Raw genomic sequence first — 17,762 nt, 5'->3', positions numbered from 1 at the left:
CATTTCTTTGAAACAATGGCTGTTTGTTAAAAGCAATGTTCTGAAACAAGTGATGCATTAAATTTACACTTTGTTTCATAATTCAAGCAAATCTTAAAGAACAGATTAGTTATATGGAAGAAACTGAGGACACTCTTATATTTGTTATACTTTCAAATTCATAAAATTTAAATCAGATTCCAGGTGCCAATGATTAGAGATTCTTTGGGGAGTCATCATATCAAGATGTAAACAGAATTCCTATGAGTCCGGTAAGGAATATTCAAATTATTCAGTAGTTATTTGAGATTAACATACAAGACTTCAAACAACTATCCAAGATTGGTCACCCTGGAAACTTTGTCCCGAGAGCAAAACTTGTCCAATTTTCTTAGCAAGATCTGAGCCTGATTAGCGCTGTTTCCTCACAGGAAGAAGGTTCTGGTGTTAATCTACCAGCAGGCTTGGCTCCTCCCCTACACTGAGTCTGTGCAGAGTCTGCATGCTTTCCCTGTGCATTCTCTCCGGGTATCCCAGCCTCCTCCCACAGTCCAAACATATGCTTGTTAGACTAATTGGTGATTTTAAATTGGCCGTAGGTGTGAATGCTTTTCTGTCTCCCCGTGTTCGCCCTGTCCAACTTGCACCCCCTGCATGACAGCCAGGATAAGCTCCAGTCCCACTGCAATCCTGATTTGGATAAGTGGAGGAAAAGGTATAAATCTGCCACTAGACATAGCTTTTGTTGTCAAAGTACAGGTGTCTAACAAAGAGACAGCACAAATTTAATCTGCATGGACACTGTGCCAGGAAAAAGCTTGTGTGTTAAAAAAAACAAAAACAAAAACATTAGAGCAACACTACAGTTTAACAATAAACATGTTCACCAAAGACTTGCTCAAACAGAAGCAATGGAGGGTTATGTAAGGATTTAGTGAAAAAAGGGCAAAGTCTAAATCTCAATGATATGTTATAGAGGGATTTTAAATGCACAGTACATGCAAGATATCTGAAGTAGTTTTGCATGAAAGAATGGTCGGAAGTTTAAATAAATGTCATGGACAAGTAGCCGTCTGTGCAGTTCTTAGTTTTTCCTCAGAGGGAAACCACATGTATTAATATCTTTTTTAATGGATGAGGTGTATCAAAAATCCATTTTTTCTGGGTGCTGTAAAAAAGAGAACCAAATGTGTCCAAAAAAGTCCAGAGACAACTGTTTTACTTTTTCACATCTATGGTCTGTAGCTACACATCTGTTTGCTGCGTTTACCACACTTAGGGATTTAAATACTCTTCTTGCTAACTGCAGTGTATGATTGCATTTACAGTATACTATTTTCCGCCTTTCTGTCTCTTTCTTCCTCCTCTCCATCCTGAATTTCTCCTTACACTTGCGCTCTATATACAGTCTCCACTTTGCATATGCCTCCTCGCCAACTCCAGCTCCTCTTCTGTATGTAACAAATGAGGGACCTCCTCCAGCTGGACAGAAGTAGGTCTCGGGAGGAGGAGGGAGGTCGTAAAAGGGGGGAACGGCGACGAGAGAGAACTGGCCAGAGGAGATACAGTCTGGATGGCCAACAAACAGAGCGAGAAGAGCAAGGGAGGAAAAGGAGAGCAAGCAGGGATGATGGGAGCGATCATTCCATTTCCCTTCTGTCTGGCTCCTTGATAATGAAGGCCATTACTCATAAGCATTTCACTCTCCTGGCTCACTGTCTTCTCTTTCTTTTCATCATTTTATTTTCCTCTTTGTTCACCCTCTCCATCTGCCTTTGCATCTATGCCTTTCGCTGTCAGTTTCAGTACTTATAATGAACAGTTAAATAAATGTCAACAAATGTGAGTCATAAAATATTCAATAACGATCCTTCATTGCATCTTAAGGGCTTATGATTTCATCTCTAATATGCCAGCACTCCTGTGGCTTAGCTAATCATTATTACAGATGGTGGGGTCATCCTTTCTGGGAACGTGGATATTCTAGTTATTAAAATGTATATTATCATATTTAATAAATATGAACTCATCAAGATTTTTGCTGTTGAAATGAAAATGGGGTAATAAGCTGTTAGAATCAGAAACCACAGTGCTATTTGTATTACCTTCACCCATTTTAGCATCTCTTTATTCATGTAGTACTCTTTATGTAGGCTACGTTAAAGCCCTGTTAGTAAAGAACAGTGCTGCATTTTGAAATTTGATCCAGAATTCATGTGGCTGTGGCATCTGTAGTCCAAGAGTTAAGTAAGTTGTCTATTAATAAGAAGGGTGGTGGTTCCATTCTCCTCCTGTCCCAAAGCATCCTCAAGAAAGACACTGAAACTAGAGTGTGAGTGTTTGAATGATAGGTTAAAAGAGCTCACCATAGAAAAAAGGCACTTGTGTGAATGGGTGAACGAGTCTTCTTGTACTAAGAAAGCACTTTGAGTGTTGCATAAAGACTGGAATAAGGGAAATAACGGAAATTTCAACCAGTCTACAGTTATATTACTTTAATGTCACTAATAAACGTGTAAAATGGTACATATCTTTGGTCTTTACTGAGTTTATTTGTTATGCTGTGTCTTTACAATGCACAACATCTAAGAAAAAAGGGGAATAGGAGTTAATAATTTTTTGAACTTGTAACAAGTGGCTTTTGAACTTCCCTCAAAAATCAAACCCCTCGCTTGTTGTGAAGACTATTAGCCCTCCAGGTCACGTGATTATGATTATGTCCTTTTTTCATCCTGAGAGAGCAAATCGTAGACCGCTGACTTAATCTTGGCAAAAAATCTATTGGTCTTGTTAAATTCACAGAAGTGATTGATAGTCCAAGCGTTCACATCCCCCAGCGACTTCGGTATTTACTCAACTATGTCAACACGAGGATAGTAAAAAATGATAGACTAATTCTGCAGGGATTTCAGCTGCAGCTTTTACTCTCTTTTGGCCACACTCAATCATCTACAAGAGTGGCCATTTCTACATGTCTCCTAACTTTATCTCAATTAATGATTGGGTCAGAGTTGTAAATTTAGGTTATTAAAATGGCTTTGGCGCTCCACTGAGTCAGAGTTGAAGTATGTGTGTGATTAGGAAACCACCAAACACATTGGAGCGGAGAAATTGAGTTGTTTTCAATTAAGGCCTACAAAGCAGAACGCACTTCGCTAGTGGACCAGCCAGAAGTTGATAGGCCTCGTTGGTGTTTAAATTGATTGAAGGAAATCTCATTACAGCGGCTGGCAAAGATGTAAATTTAGTTAGTTGTGAACAAACTCATGTCTGTCACCTTTTTTGTGCGTGAAGGCATTCTGTGAGTTGCTCTTCGTATCATTAATAAGAAAGGGGTGGGGAAAACATTAGATATGAAGCTACAAGAGCAAGCGAGTGTAAGTTGCATTTGTGCATGTGACATTTCAGCATACATAATCCTATTTAATACGGTCAGTTATGGAGTGGAACATTTGGCAGCACTTCTGTGTTTTTCTGTTGAAAATCAGCCAGAGCTTTTGTCATAGAGTTGGCTCAGACAGAGCATGAATAAATGGATTAGATATGAGAGTAAGTCAGACAACAGAGAGAGAGTTGATGGGACGAGGAAACGGTTGGGGTTTTTTTGCTTGTGAGAACTGGCTGTGGCTTTATTAATGTTCCTATTAATTCCCCGCACATGGCATTGACCTATGGGGGAAAAATAAATAAATTAAAAAAAAAAAAAAAAAAAAAATATATATATATATATATATATATATATATATATATATATATATATATATATATATATATATATATATATATATATATATATATATATATATATATATTAGGGGTGCAACGATATTCGTATCGATATTGAACCGTTCGATACAGTGCTTTCGGTTCGGTACGCATATGTATCGAACAATACAACATTTGTAATTTATTTTATAAATTTTCCTTCTGACGATGCTGTCTGTGTTGAGCGCTCAGTGAATCTGTGTTCGACTACTCCGCCTAGGCTGCACTGTCGAGCGCAGATCCACTGAGCGCTCAACACAGACAGCATAGTCAGAAGGAAGAGCGCAGGGCAAGCTAGCAAGACAGAAGTTAAGCTCTCCTTGCAACAGGCAAATTGAACGTCATTCAGATCTGGCGTTTGGAATTATTTTGGTTTTCATGTGACGTATGACCCTGAAGGTAAGCGAGTCATGGACTAAAGTAAAACAGTATGTTGGATGTGCCATGCAATGCTCAATTACATTGGTGTGAACTAGTGTGTTAGTGCAGTTAGCTCGTTAACGTGTTGGCCGTCTAGCCCCATGCACGGAGTGATCGGCGGTAGCTCGTTAACGGAGATTTGCCGTGTTGTGGCGTTAAGGTCATTTCAACGAGATTAACCTGAAAGCACTAGTGGGAACACAACGAATATGACTGCACATTTACGCCGACATCATTGTAGTGCAAAGACAAGTGGAAGCAGACAAAAAAAAGCAAGCATGCTACTAACTTTAGCCGAGTCATTTAGACAGCTGTTAGCACATGATTCTCCTTATGCTGCTGAGAATATAGCCCAGAAGAAGCGGATAGTATAGCTTTTATTTTGGAAAGAGACATTTCTCTGTAATAAACTCTCTTTTCCAAAGATGAGTGATTCCTCAATCAGATACAGGGCTTGCAATATCGCTAGCCCGACGTCCCAGAGCTAGCGATTTTTTCAGTCGGGCTACCAAAATCTATCTCTTCCCTGCCCGTCGGGCTATTGTAGGAAAAATATATGTCAATGCTTCTGCATTCTTTCGGAAATGTAGCTGGGTAATTATGTCATTGGCATCGGTGAGCTACTGTCAATATGTGACATATTGAAATCGCGTTTGAATTTGCGCTTGTTTTTTTGCTTTCACTTTGCAATCGTGCGAACTGTGTATAGAGACCGACAGCACTGATCTGTGAGTGATGATAATTTGTGCACCAATTCCTCTGACATCGTCTTATTAATCGTTAGCTTACTATGCAAACATGACAAGTGAAATCTCCCGCAGCAAGCTTAAACATGTGAGAGGTTGATCGCGCAGAGAATCGCTGAGCTTATGTGAGTGAGTGTGTAAAAGCATTTCAGTTCTGCTGAGCCAAATAAGACAGGTCAGGGTGAAGAAGTGACAGCCAAAGAAAAGCTTACCACAAAACGGAGAAGTTATGACAAATCAGACTATAAGGCAAAAAGAAAGTGCAGCTTTATGGTTTCATGGACAAAAGAATTTCTGTGGCTGCGATATGATGAGCTAAATAACCAGGGGTGCACATAAGTGTTCCGCAGGTGCGCATTCGCTGTCAAAATAAAAAACACGCACAAGGGTTAGGGTTAAATTTAAAAACTGTACTTTTGAGTTAAAATATATATTTATAATTTTAATAAATGACAAATTAAAAATGCATGAACATTTTTTTGTATCGAAAAAATATCGAACCGTGACACCAAAGTATCGAACCGAACCGTGAATTTTGTGTATCGTTGCACCCCATATATATATATATATATATATATATATATATATATATATATATATATATATATATATATATATATATATATATATATATATATATATATATATATATCTGATCTACAATACGGCAGAAGCTGATCTACAATACGGCAGAAGCTGATCTACAATACGGCAGAAGCTGATCTACAATACGGCAGCAGTGATCAGTGAGATGCTTGGCTACAAGTTGAACAGCCATAAGGGGCAGTACCCTCCATGGAGAAGGAGGCTAGAGGGCAAGATCAAAGTAGCACGGAGAGAGGTTAGCCAACTAACGGAGTTGCAGAAAGGTGCGACGAATAAGGTGCCTAAGAAATACAGCAAGCTGTCCATACCTGAGGCCTTGGAAACTGCCAAGCAAAGACTCACAGCCTTGGCCAGCCGCTTGAGGAGGTACACCAGAGAGATAGAAGGCAGGAGAATAAACCAGCTGTTCTCCACAGAACCAGCAAAGGTGTACTCTCAGTGGCAAGGGAACAATAAGAGAACAGCACCACCAAGGCTGGAGACGGAGCAATACTGGAAGAGCATATGGGAGAAGGATGCAACCCATAACGGCAATGCTCAGTGGCTAGAGGATCTGAGGGCAGACCACAGCGACCTCCCTGAACAGGGTCCAGTAACCATCACAGTGGCAGATATCCAAGAAAGGGTCTCCAGTATGAAGAGTTGGACAGCACCAGGGCCCGACATGGTTCACGCCTACTGGCTGAAGAAGCTAACTGCACTCCACGAGCGTCTGGCAGCACAAATGAACCAGCTGCTAGTTAACGAGAGACACCCGGAATGGCTAACTGAAGGCCGGACGGTCCTGATCCCCAAGGACCCCAAGAAGGGACCGGTCCCCTCCAACTACCGACCAATAACCTGCCTCAGTACTACATGGAAGCTCCTGTCAGGCATCATATCGGCTAAGATGAACAGGCACATGGGTCAATACATGAGCGGGACACAGAAAGGAATTGGCAAGAATACCAGAGGCGCAAAACACCAGCTACTGGTAGACAGAACAATCAGCCGAGACTGCAAGACCAGACTGACCAACCTGTGCACTGCCTGGATTGATTACAAGAAGGCCTATGACTCAATGCCCCACAGCTGGATACTGGAATGCCTAGAATTGTACAAGATCAATGGGACCCTAAGTGCCTTCATCAGGAACTCAATGGGGATGTGGCGTACAACACTAGAGGCCAACTCCAAGCCCATAGCACAAGTCACCATCAAGTGCGGGATCTACCAAGGAGATGCTCTGTCCCCACTGCTGTTCTGCATAGGCCTGAACCCCCTCAGTGAGATCATTAACAAGACTGGCTACGGATACCGACTACGGAACGGAGCAGTTGTCAGCCACCTCCTGTACATGGATGACATCAAGCTGTATGCCAAGAGTGAACGAGACATCGATTCACTGATCCACACTACCAGGCTATACAGCAATGACATTGGAATGTCGTTCGGACTGGAGAAGTGTAGTCGGATGGTAACAAAGAGAGGGAAGGTAGTCAGAACTGAGGGGATTGAACTACCAGAAGGCAACATTGCAGACATAGAGGACAGTTACAAGTACTTGGGGATCCCGCAGGCGAATGGGAACCATGAAGAGGCCGCTAGAAAAGCTGCAACCACCAAGTACCTGCAGAGGGTCAGGCAAGTCCTGAGGAGTCAGCTGAATGGTAAGAACAAGATCCGGGCCATCAACACGTACGCCCTGCCCGTGATCAGGTACCCTGCTGGGGTAATAGGCTGGCCAAAGGAGGAGATAGAAGCCACTGACATAAAGACAAGAAAGCTCCTTACCATGCATGGAGGGTTTCACCCCAAGTCCAGCACCCTGAGGCTGTACGCTAAGCGGAAGGAAGGGGGCCGGGGACTGGTGAGTGTCAGCACCACAGTCCAGGATGAGACAACGAACATCCAAGAATACATTGGGAAGATGGCCCCAACTGACAGAGTGCTCAGTGAATACCTCAGGCAGCAGAAACCCAAGAAAGAGGAGGGAGACGAGGAACCATCATGGAAGGACAGAGCCCTGCACGGTATGTACCACCGGCAGATAGAGGAGGTGGCTGATATCCAGAAATCCTACCAGTGGCTGGACAAAGCTGGACTGAAAGACAGCACAGAGGCACTAATCATGGCAGCACAAGAACAAGCTCTGAGCACAAGATCCATAGAGGCTGGGGTCTATCACACCAGGCAAGACCCCAGGTGCAGGCTGTGTAAAGATGCCCCAGAGACAATCCAGCACATAACAGCAGGGTGCAAGATGCTAGCAGGCAAGGCATACATGGAACGCCATAACCAAGTGGCCGGCATAGTGTACAGGAACATCTGTGCGGAGTATAACCTGGAAGTCCCGAGGTCAAAATGGGAGATGCCCCCAAGGGTGGTGGAGAATGACCGAGCTAAGATCCTGTGGGACTTCCAGATACAGACGGACAAAATGGTGGTGGCTAACCAACCGGACATAGTGGTGGTAGACAAACAGAAGAAGACGGCCGTAGTGATCGATGTAGCGGTTCCGAATGACAGCAATATCAGGAAGAAGGAACACGAGAAGCTGGAGAAATACCAAGGGCTCAGAGAAGAGCTCGAGAGGATGTGGAGGGTGAAGGTAACGGTGGTCCCCGTGGTAATCGGAGCACTAGGTGCGGTGACTCCCAAGATAGGCGAGTGGCTCCAGCAGATCCCGGGAACAACATCGGAGATCTCTGTCCAGAAGAGCGCAGTCCTGGGAACAGCTAAGAAACTGCGCAGGACCCTCAAGCTCCCAGGCCTCTGGTAGAGGACCCGAGCTTGAAGGATAAACCGCCCGCAGGGGCGTGCTGGGTGTTTTTTATATATATATATATATATATATATATATATATATATATATATAAATAAAACACCCAGCACGCCCCTGCGGGCGGTTTATCCTTCAAGCTCGGGTCCTCTACCAGAGGCCTGGGAGCTTGAGGGTCCTGCGCAGTATCTTAGCTGTTCCCAGGACTGCGCTCTTCTGGACAGAGATCTCCGATGTTGTTCCCGGGATCTGCTGGAGCCACTCGCCTATCTTGGGAGTCACCGCACCTAGTGCTCCGATTACCACGGGGACCACCGTTACCTTCACCCTCCACATCCTCTCGAGCTCTTCTCTGAGCCCTTGGTATTTCTCCAGCTTCTCGTGTTCCTTCTTCCTGATATTGCTGTCATTCGGAACCGCTACATCGATCACTACGGCCGTCTTCTTCTGTTTGTCTACCACCACTATGTCCGGTTGGTTAGCCACCACCATTTTGTCCGTCTGTATCTGGAAGTCCCACAGGATCTTAGCTCGGTCATTCTCCACCACCCTTGGGGGCATCTCCCATTTTGACCTCGGGACTTCCAGGTTATACTCCGCACAGATGTTCCTGTACACTATGCCGGCCACTTGGTTATGGCGTTCCATGTATGCCTTGCCTGCTAGCATCTTGCACCCTGCTGTTATGTGCTGGATTGTCTCTGGGGCATCTTTACACAGCCTGCACCTGGGGTCTTGCCTGGTGTGATAGACCCCAGCCTCTATGGATCTTGTGCTCAGAGCTTGTTCTTGTGCTGCCATGATTAGTGCCTCTGTGCTGTCTTTCAGTCCAGCTTTGTCCAGCCACTGGTAGGATTTCTGGATATCAGCCACCTCCTCTATCTGCCGGTGGTACATACCGTGCAGGGCTCTGTCCTTCCATGATGGTTCCTCGTCTCCCTCCTCTTTCTTGGGTTTCTGCTGCCTGAGGTATTCACTGAGCACTCTGTCAGTTGGGGCCATCTTCCCAATGTATTCTTGGATGTTCGTTGTCTCATCCTGGACTGTGGTGCTGACACTCACCAGTCCCCGGCCCCCTTCCTTCCGCTTAGCGTACAGCCTCAGGGTGCTGGACTTGGGGTGAAACCCTCCATGCATGGTAAGGAGCTTTCTTGTCTTTATGTCAGTGGCTTCTATCTCCTCCTTTGGCCAGCCTATTACCCCAGCAGGGTACCTGATCACGGGCAGGGCGTACGTGTTGATGGCCCGGATCTTGTTCTTACCATTCAGCTGACTCCTCAGGACTTGCCTGACCCTCTGCAGGTACTTGGTGGTTGCAGCTTTTCTAGCGGCCTCTTCATGGTTCCCATTCGCCTGCGGGATCCCCAAGTACTTGTAACTGTCCTCTATGTCTGCAATGTTGCCTTCTGGTAGTTCAATCCCCTCAGTTCTGACTACCTTCCCTCTCTTTGTTACCATCCGACTACACTTCTCCAGTCCGAACGACATTCCAATGTCATTGCTGTATAGCCTGGTAGTGTGTAGCCAGACCTGAATGAGAGTGGGGGAGGTTCAATTTGCCATGTTGCAACGAGCTTAGCTTCTGTCTTGCTAGCTTGTGTTGCGCTCGGTGGATCTGAGCTCCACAGTGCAGTCTAGGCGGAGTAGTCGAACGCAGATCCACTGAGCTCTCAACACAGACAGCATCGTCAGAAGAAAAGTTGATAAAATAAATTTTAAAAAATTGTATTGTTCGATATTGTCTCTCACTGTCGTTCTCTAAACCTAAAAGACAATTATGGATTTGATCAACTGGTCTCTGAGTGCTATTGACACCCTTTTCTCAACGAGAAGTCGGGGCTCGGGAGAGCCTGAGTGCCCTGGAGGGACTTTCCCTGCCGGTTACACGATGGACGGGTGGCAGAACTGGAGGACCGTGTGCCTGGCGGGACTGTCGATCGAGGACGCTGAAGATATCTACCTATTCGGAACCATGATAACAGGGTTCATGCTGATCGGCGTTGGCCTAGCCCTGCTTTATCAGAGAAATAAGAGAGCGGAACCGGCTGTTCAAACCCCCACATGGCTGCCCGCTGGATTCGAAGCGCCGGGACGAGGTGCGACCTCTCACAACGAACGTAATATGGTCAACACCTTGGAGACGCTTACTGCTGCTGTGAAGGCTCAAAACAACGCCATTGAGCGTATGAGGGGAAACATCAGAGAGAGGCCTGCTCAAAATGACACCCTTGAGCGACAGCTGGAAAACATCGCGGAACGGATCACTGCAGTTGTGAAGTCTCAGAATCAAAAGACTGACAACACCTTGGAACTGAAGTTTGATACCATCATGGGGAGGCTCGCGGCTCTCCAACGCGAAGTTGAGGGACCAGTCTCAGAGTGCTAAAATTCGAGCTGCTCACAAAACAGAAATCAACAATATTCAACATTCGGACACCACGGCGCCAGCTGCAGGCCCAAGGCTGGAGCCCACCAAAACAACTCCCTGATAACGACTGTGTGATGACTATTCTTCCCGTCCCATGAAGGCCACCTGGGTTGGCTGGCAGACTGTTTACTTAGCCTGATAGTGCGAAGGACACTGTCTCCGCTGAACTCTGGACACACACACACTTACACTGACAAGCACTCACTCATCCCCCTCCCTTTCCAACGCCTTCGATGCTTGTGCCCTACCGGGGAAGATAGCAGTCAACTGGACCAGCGCAGATGCTGCAGGACCGGATGCGCTGTCTACGCCGGCTCTCTCATACCCTTTACCCGCCCCTGTTGCTTGTCTCGTGTTTCTATGGTGTATTGATAGTCATGTGCTTTTGTGCTGAGGTGTTTTTTCTGTTATCAAACTGTTCTCCCACCAGGAGCTCAGTCTGAGTGGAGTTTTTTTTCTCCTCCTCTTACCTCATGTAGTGTATTTTCGTTGTTTTTTCCTATCAGCCTACCTTTCTGACATGTCTCCCCAATGTGATGCTTGTGTAAAGTTGGTCAGAAGGTTCCTTTGTGAGTGCGCATGCGCCATTAGCGTGCTGCCTGCTGTAACCCCTAATTTCCCTCGGGATGAATAAAGTATTCTGATTTCTGATTTCTGATTTCTGACATATGCATACCAAACCGAAAGCACTGTATCAAACGGTTCAATATCGATACGAGTATCGTTGCACCCCTAATATATAAATATATATATATATATATATATATATATATATATATATATATATATATATATATATATATATATACATACATACATACATACATACATACATACATACATACATACATACATACATACATACATACATACATACATACATACATACATACTTTCTGGCAACTACAAGGATCATAGGAAGGTGTGTGAAGAAGAAGAGGAAAAAAATAGAGAATGAAACAAAACGAGACATGCTTTCATGTAACTGAAAGACGACATTGACAGAATCATATTAATGCTGCGCTGACTGTATAATGAAGCACCGCTGTCAGGGAAAATTACCTTTGGAAAAAGATCCTACCAGTCACAAAAAGACACATCAACACCCATAGAAAATGTGGAATGTAATTACTCTCTCACTATGTGTTGCTGACAGATGTACAAAATTTGAATAATAAAATCTGTTTGAAGCTATGTGCCAACAGAACATTTAGATGGATGGATGGATATATTTATTGATTTCACAAAGGGAATTATTAAATATCTAAATTTCAGTCACAAGGTGATGAAGTTTATTTATCCAGAAGAGCATCTGCTTACCCTTCTATGCCTGCAAGCTTTTAAACTGCTGATTTTTCTTTTGCCATTTGCACTCATGTGGACTTGATTTGTTTCGTACAATACAAAGTCATAACCCTGCTAAATTTTAAATGAGCTGCATTTTTTTTGTCTTGCATGAGAGAAGTATCACTGCAGGCTAAATAATAATGTATGGACACTTAATAAGCTTCTTTCCATTACATGATGTTATTTGCACTCGCTGGGTGGTTTACTACCAGAACTGATTTTGTAGCAGTCGTTGGCATTAGAATGCATCATCCCAGCTGAGTTCACATTAATGAGAAAATCGTGCATGCTGCATATTTAAGTAAGCTAGAGCAATTACAGAGTGTTTATTTGAAAAAGCAATAAAAAAAAACAATGTTTTAAATTGCATAATATAGTAACTCAACAAATTAAAGTGCAAACATACAGGGAGTGCAGAATTACTAGGCAAATGAGTATTTTGTCCACATCATCCTCTTCATGCATGTTGTCTTACTCCAAGCTGTATAGGCTCGAAAGCCTACTACCAATTAAGCATATTAGGTGATGTGCATCTCTGTAATGAGAAGGGGTGTGGTCTAATGACATCAACACCCTATATCAGGTGTGCATAATTATTAGGCAACGTCCTTTTCTTTGGCAAAATGGGTCAAAAGAAAAGTCAAAAATAGTGAGCTATCTTGCAGAGGGATGCAGCAGTCTCAAAATTGCAAAGCTTCTGAAGCGTGATCATCGAACAATCAAGCGTTTCATTCAAAATAGTCAACAGGGTCGCAAGAAGCGTGTGGAAAAACCAAGGCGCAAAATAACTGCCCATGAACTGAGAAAAGTCAAGCGTGCAGCTGCCAAGATGCCACTTGCCACCAGTTTGGCCATATTTCAGAGCTGCAACATCACTGGAGTGCCCAAAAGCACAAGGTGTGCAATACTCAGAGACATGGCCAAGGTAAGAAAGGCTGAAAGACGACCACCACTGAACAAGACACACAAGCTGAAACATCAAGACTGGGCCAAGAAATATCTCAAGACTGGTTTTTCTAAGGTTTTATGGACTGATGAAATGAGAGTGAGTCTTGATGGGCCAGATGGATGGGCCCGTGGCTGGATTGGTAAAGGGCAGAGAGCTCCAGTCCGACTCAGACGCCAGCAAGGTGGAGGTGGAGTACTGGTTTGGGCTGGTATCATCAAAGATGAGCTTGTGGGGCCTTTTCGGGTTGAGCATGGAGTCAAGCTCAACTCCCAGTCCTACTGCCAGTTTCTGGAAGACACCTTCTTCAAGCAGTGGTACAGGAAGAAGTCTGCATCCTTCAAGAAAAACATGATCTTCATGCAGGACAATGCTCCATCACACGCGTCCAAGTACTCCACAGCGTGGCTGGCAAGAAAGGGTATAAAAGAAGAAAAACTAATGACATGGCCACCTTGTTCACCTGATCTGAACCGCATTGAGAACCTGTGGTCCATCATCAAATGTGAGATTTACAAGGAGGGAAAACAGTACACCTCTCTGAACAGTGTCTGGGAGGCTGTGGTTGCTGCTGCACGCAATGTTGATGGTGAACAGATCAAAACACTGACAGAATCCATGGATGGCAGGCTTTTGAGTGTCCTTGCGAAGAAAGGTGGCTATATTGGTCGCTGATTTGTTTTTGTTTTGTTTTTGAATGTCAGAAATGTATATTTGTGAATGTGGAGATGTTATATTGGTTTCACTGGTAAAAATAAATAATTGAAATGGGTATATATTTGTTTTTTGTTAAGTTGCCTAATAATTATGCACAGTAATAGTCACCTGCACACACAGATATCCCCCTAAAATAGCTAAAACTAAAAACAAACTAAAAACTACTTCCAAAAACATTCAGCTTTGATATTAATGAGTTTTTTGGGTTCATTGAGAACATGGTTGTTGTTCAATAATAAAATTGTTCAATAATAAAATTATTCCTCAAAAATACAACTTGCCTAATAATTCTGCACTCCCTGTAGACTCACTGGTGTCGTCTTACTGTCTGCTCACATACATGTGCGAAAGTGTGAAGCCACAGCTGGTTTTTAAAAAATGGAAAATTGGTGCAGCAATTTACATATAAACATGGGAAATACAGCATATTTTTGTAAAATTCAACTGAGCTGTGTTTTAGAGATGGCTGTAGATACTCATTGTTAAATCTGATATCATTCATACAATATGAACTACAAACTAGAGATTTTGATTCATCACACTATAAGCTATTGTCACTGATTTTTGTGTAATTTCACATACCCCAGCCTTTTCTCCCTGTTTCCCTTCCCTTCACTCTTCCACTGAGGCTTCAGTGAAGAGTAGATGGATCAGCTGAAGGGCCAGATGTGTCCTGTGTCAGATCTTTAAAGGATTGTTTTCCTATTTCTTAAGGACATGACTGTCAGATACTGCTCATCTGCTGTAGTTTTTTTATGCCTGCCGCTTATTCTTTTGTTCTCCAGTTGTTCAGTTTTAAGGAAACACTGCACATCATGTAGATTCATAGATTCAACAAAAGAAATAGAAACTAATTTTATGTTTTTGTGGCAGACTGCAAGTAGGAACGTGATTTATAATTGGTTCCATTGTTAGCTGTCTGGTTTCTATATACATAACACTGGTCCATCCCTGGATTTTGTTGTGTTTTTGTGCTTAAATGATTCATAGGTTAGTGTTAAGTGTCATGCTGAAGAGTGATGTAGTGAGGACCTAAAGGCAAAGGTGGAAAGAGAGAGCGCACAAACAAAAAGCAAACTGTTTAAGTAGACTGGTAAGTCCATACCAATCTGAAATAAAAAAAAATAAAACAAACACCCGACATAAATAGAAATTATGAGGAAAAAATTGCCAAACACAAGATGTAAGATTCACAAAATAAATACCAAATCACAGGCATAAAAACCTCATGTTCATGGCAGCTTAACATACAAACACAAATAACATTCCTCTAAAAATGGTCAAGCGCAAGGACTTGACTGAAAATGGGTGAAAAAGCAGCCAATCTACATAGGCAAAGTTTGAAAAAGCTTCAGAAATCCTGAGAACTACTTCTCAAAACAGCAAAGTATAAAGAAATCCAAGACTTTTGCACACTATTGTACAATATGCACATTGACAAACTGCTTCCTGTGTGTGTTCTTCAGTTACGTCCAGGTGAAGCGTTCACTGTGTACCACACCAGTCCTACACTGTCCAGTCTGTCCAAACCAGTGGTGCTGTGGACTCAGCAGGATGTCTGCAAGTGGCTTAAAAAACACTGTCCACACAACTACCTGACCTATGTAGAGGCCTTCTCCCACCACGCCATCACAGGTACAGTGCACAACATGTGAATATGTAGCATCAGTTGTTACAGAACTTTATGCTGACTGGGATTGTTGTCTTTTATTTGCAGATAACGTCAATCACTATCCCTGCTAATAGTGTAAAGTGCACAAGATCTAGTCTTCTAGAGGGTGCTGTTTGTGTTAAACTTCTCATTGACCTCTGTTCCGTTCAATAAGCATAGTAGTGATGCTCATTTGGACTAAGGCATTGCAAACCAGAGCCATAAAAGGCTTAGTAAATCTCACACAAAGTTTTATTTTTAGGTTTGTGGTTCCACAGCTTAGCTTTCTCAACTGGAAACAGGTTTACACCCAAATCTCTGCAAAGGAGATTTAAAAGGCATACATGTGAGGTAACGAAAGGAGTGCAGCCTATTTTTGCAGAAGAAAGGCAAATCTGTGGAAAAAGTGCTGTGTTATCGTGTTTGAGTTCAAACAACACGCTCTCACACATTTATTTGTTAATACTCCCACACAAATGCATGCGAGTGCTTAGATACACAAACCAAGGTAGTAACAGACATATGAGCATGTACGTGTTGACACATCCTCGTCCTTGACAGACCAGACGGTAGAGCAGTTTCTTTTTCAGAGTCTCATAGAGAACAGATTGCTGGTCTATGCTGCAGGGTCAGCCACCACTCACTTACATTTACACACACACACACACACACACACACACACACACACACACACACACACACACACACACACACACACACACACACACACAGTGCATTGCATACACAGGCTTCAGGGTTAACAATGCTGCCACCATCATAGCTGCCGTAGCTCTGATCTGATCATTTCTATTTATGTATTCTCTAACAGAGAGCGTGAGATAGAGGCTTCAGCTCAATTATCCCTGTGTATTCACTTCAAGATGTCCAGCTGAATTTTATTTTGGCTCTGTTATTAGCTGATGTATTTTTCTTGTGCAAATGAGAGTTGAATATGTGTTTGTGTTGTGGATGCATTCGGTCAGCATAAAAAATAACCTCAGAAAAGACTACATACAAATTCTTTGCCTTTTTTGAAGGATGCTGATTCTCATCAGCAGCCATGAAATGGATTCTGTGTTTGTAAAGGAAAATATTTCTCTGAGCTGCTCTCAACCACTGGAAAAAAGCTATACCTGAGAAAAATCAGTGTAGCTTTCATAGTTTCTCCTGCAGTTTGAGTTGTTGTGCATTTATCAGCATGTTTAATCTGTTTCTACTGTTTCTAGCAATAGTGAGTACACAGTATTTTGTCAGTTTTCTATATAATCTATATTCTGTAGACTACATGTGCAATTTGATTACCACGTAGTAATGAGAGTCAAACTTACGATCCCATTAATGAACAGTTTCAGGAACAGTTTGAATTGAGTACTAGAGCAGTTACAGGACAACAATAAATGCTAAAATGTGCTATAGATGTGTAAATAAGCTAATGCTAGCACTAGCTAGCTTGAATAGCTTTTTTGGAGAAAATAGTGGTTAGAGACCTCAGCAGAATCCAAATTATTGTGATGGTGTGCAATAAACTTTAAATCTTTTTGCCTTTGAAACTGCTGTTTCAAAGGCAGGGACCAAGTCTGCAACTGCTGGCAGTCAACTGACATCTTCAAAGCAGATTTAGTGCATCAAGACAGCAATAAAACGGTATTAAGATGGAATCAGTCTGCTATCAGTTTACAGTTAAAGTTGGAAATTGCATGCAATCTGTTTGTGATAATGCTTTGATTAGCTGTGATAAATGACCAAAAACTGTGGTGTCTATTACAGAAATTCACATTAATTGCTTAGTCTGGCCAGAACCTCCCATATATAAAACAGAAAATAAAGACTTTCCCCCACAAATAGTGATATAGTTGCTACAGTACAGCAATTTAGCTGCAAAATAACATAGGCAACCTTGCTTTCATGTATGAATAACACCCGTCAACTATTGAGGTAAGTCTCCTATTGCAAAGAGAAGCATCGCAAACAAGTTGCACTTATAGGAGCAGGCTCTGATTGATTGCAATGTGTTGGTAAATTAGACAACAATTATTTGCAAAGCTTTGCCAATCTGTGTGGGAGTGATTATAGTTAGTCTGAGCCAGACTTTTGTTTGGAGTTTGCCTCTCTCCAGGTGACCTCTGCAATCACCTTGCAATTGAAAGTGGTCGCCCAGAGCCTGAGGGTGTTCCATGTTAAAATATAAGTGCGTGGTGGGGTACTTCCAATCAATTGTCGAATGCAAAAAGTATCAATTTTCATGGTCACAAGGAGGCTGTAGTCATATTTTTTACTCTAGTGTGCCTGAGCCATTAATAATGTGGACATGTAGATACCAAAAATGCTGAACAGTAGCCTACGTGTGAATGTTAAACAAGCCCTTGATGCACAGAATAGCCACACTCTAGAGCACA

At 42.8% G+C, this 17,762-nt stretch overlaps 1 protein-coding gene across 1 annotated transcript in view; it reads left to right on the top strand.

Annotated features, from left to right (window-relative positions):
* Window positions 1–17,762, top strand: part of LOC308406969 (sterile alpha motif domain-containing protein 10-like) — a 68,756-nt gene that overhangs the window by 35,163 nt on the left and 15,831 nt on the right. Inside the window, exon 3 of the mRNA XM_080898313.1 lies at window positions 15,182–15,350. Coding sequence (XP_080754439.1) covers window positions 15,182–15,350 — 169 coding nt within the window. The remainder of the gene's footprint in view (window positions 1–15,181; window positions 15,351–17,762) is intronic.

The sequence above is a fragment of the Rhamphochromis sp. 'chilingali' genome, assembly GCF_963969265.1.
Source record: "Rhamphochromis sp. 'chilingali' genome assembly, chromosome: 12".
In the NCBI taxonomy this organism is placed as follows: Eukaryota; Metazoa; Chordata; class Actinopteri; order Cichliformes; family Cichlidae; genus Rhamphochromis; species Rhamphochromis sp. 'chilingali'.
The sequence above is the reverse complement of the archived record's forward strand: the minus strand, read 5'-3'. Positions and strand labels throughout refer to the sequence as shown.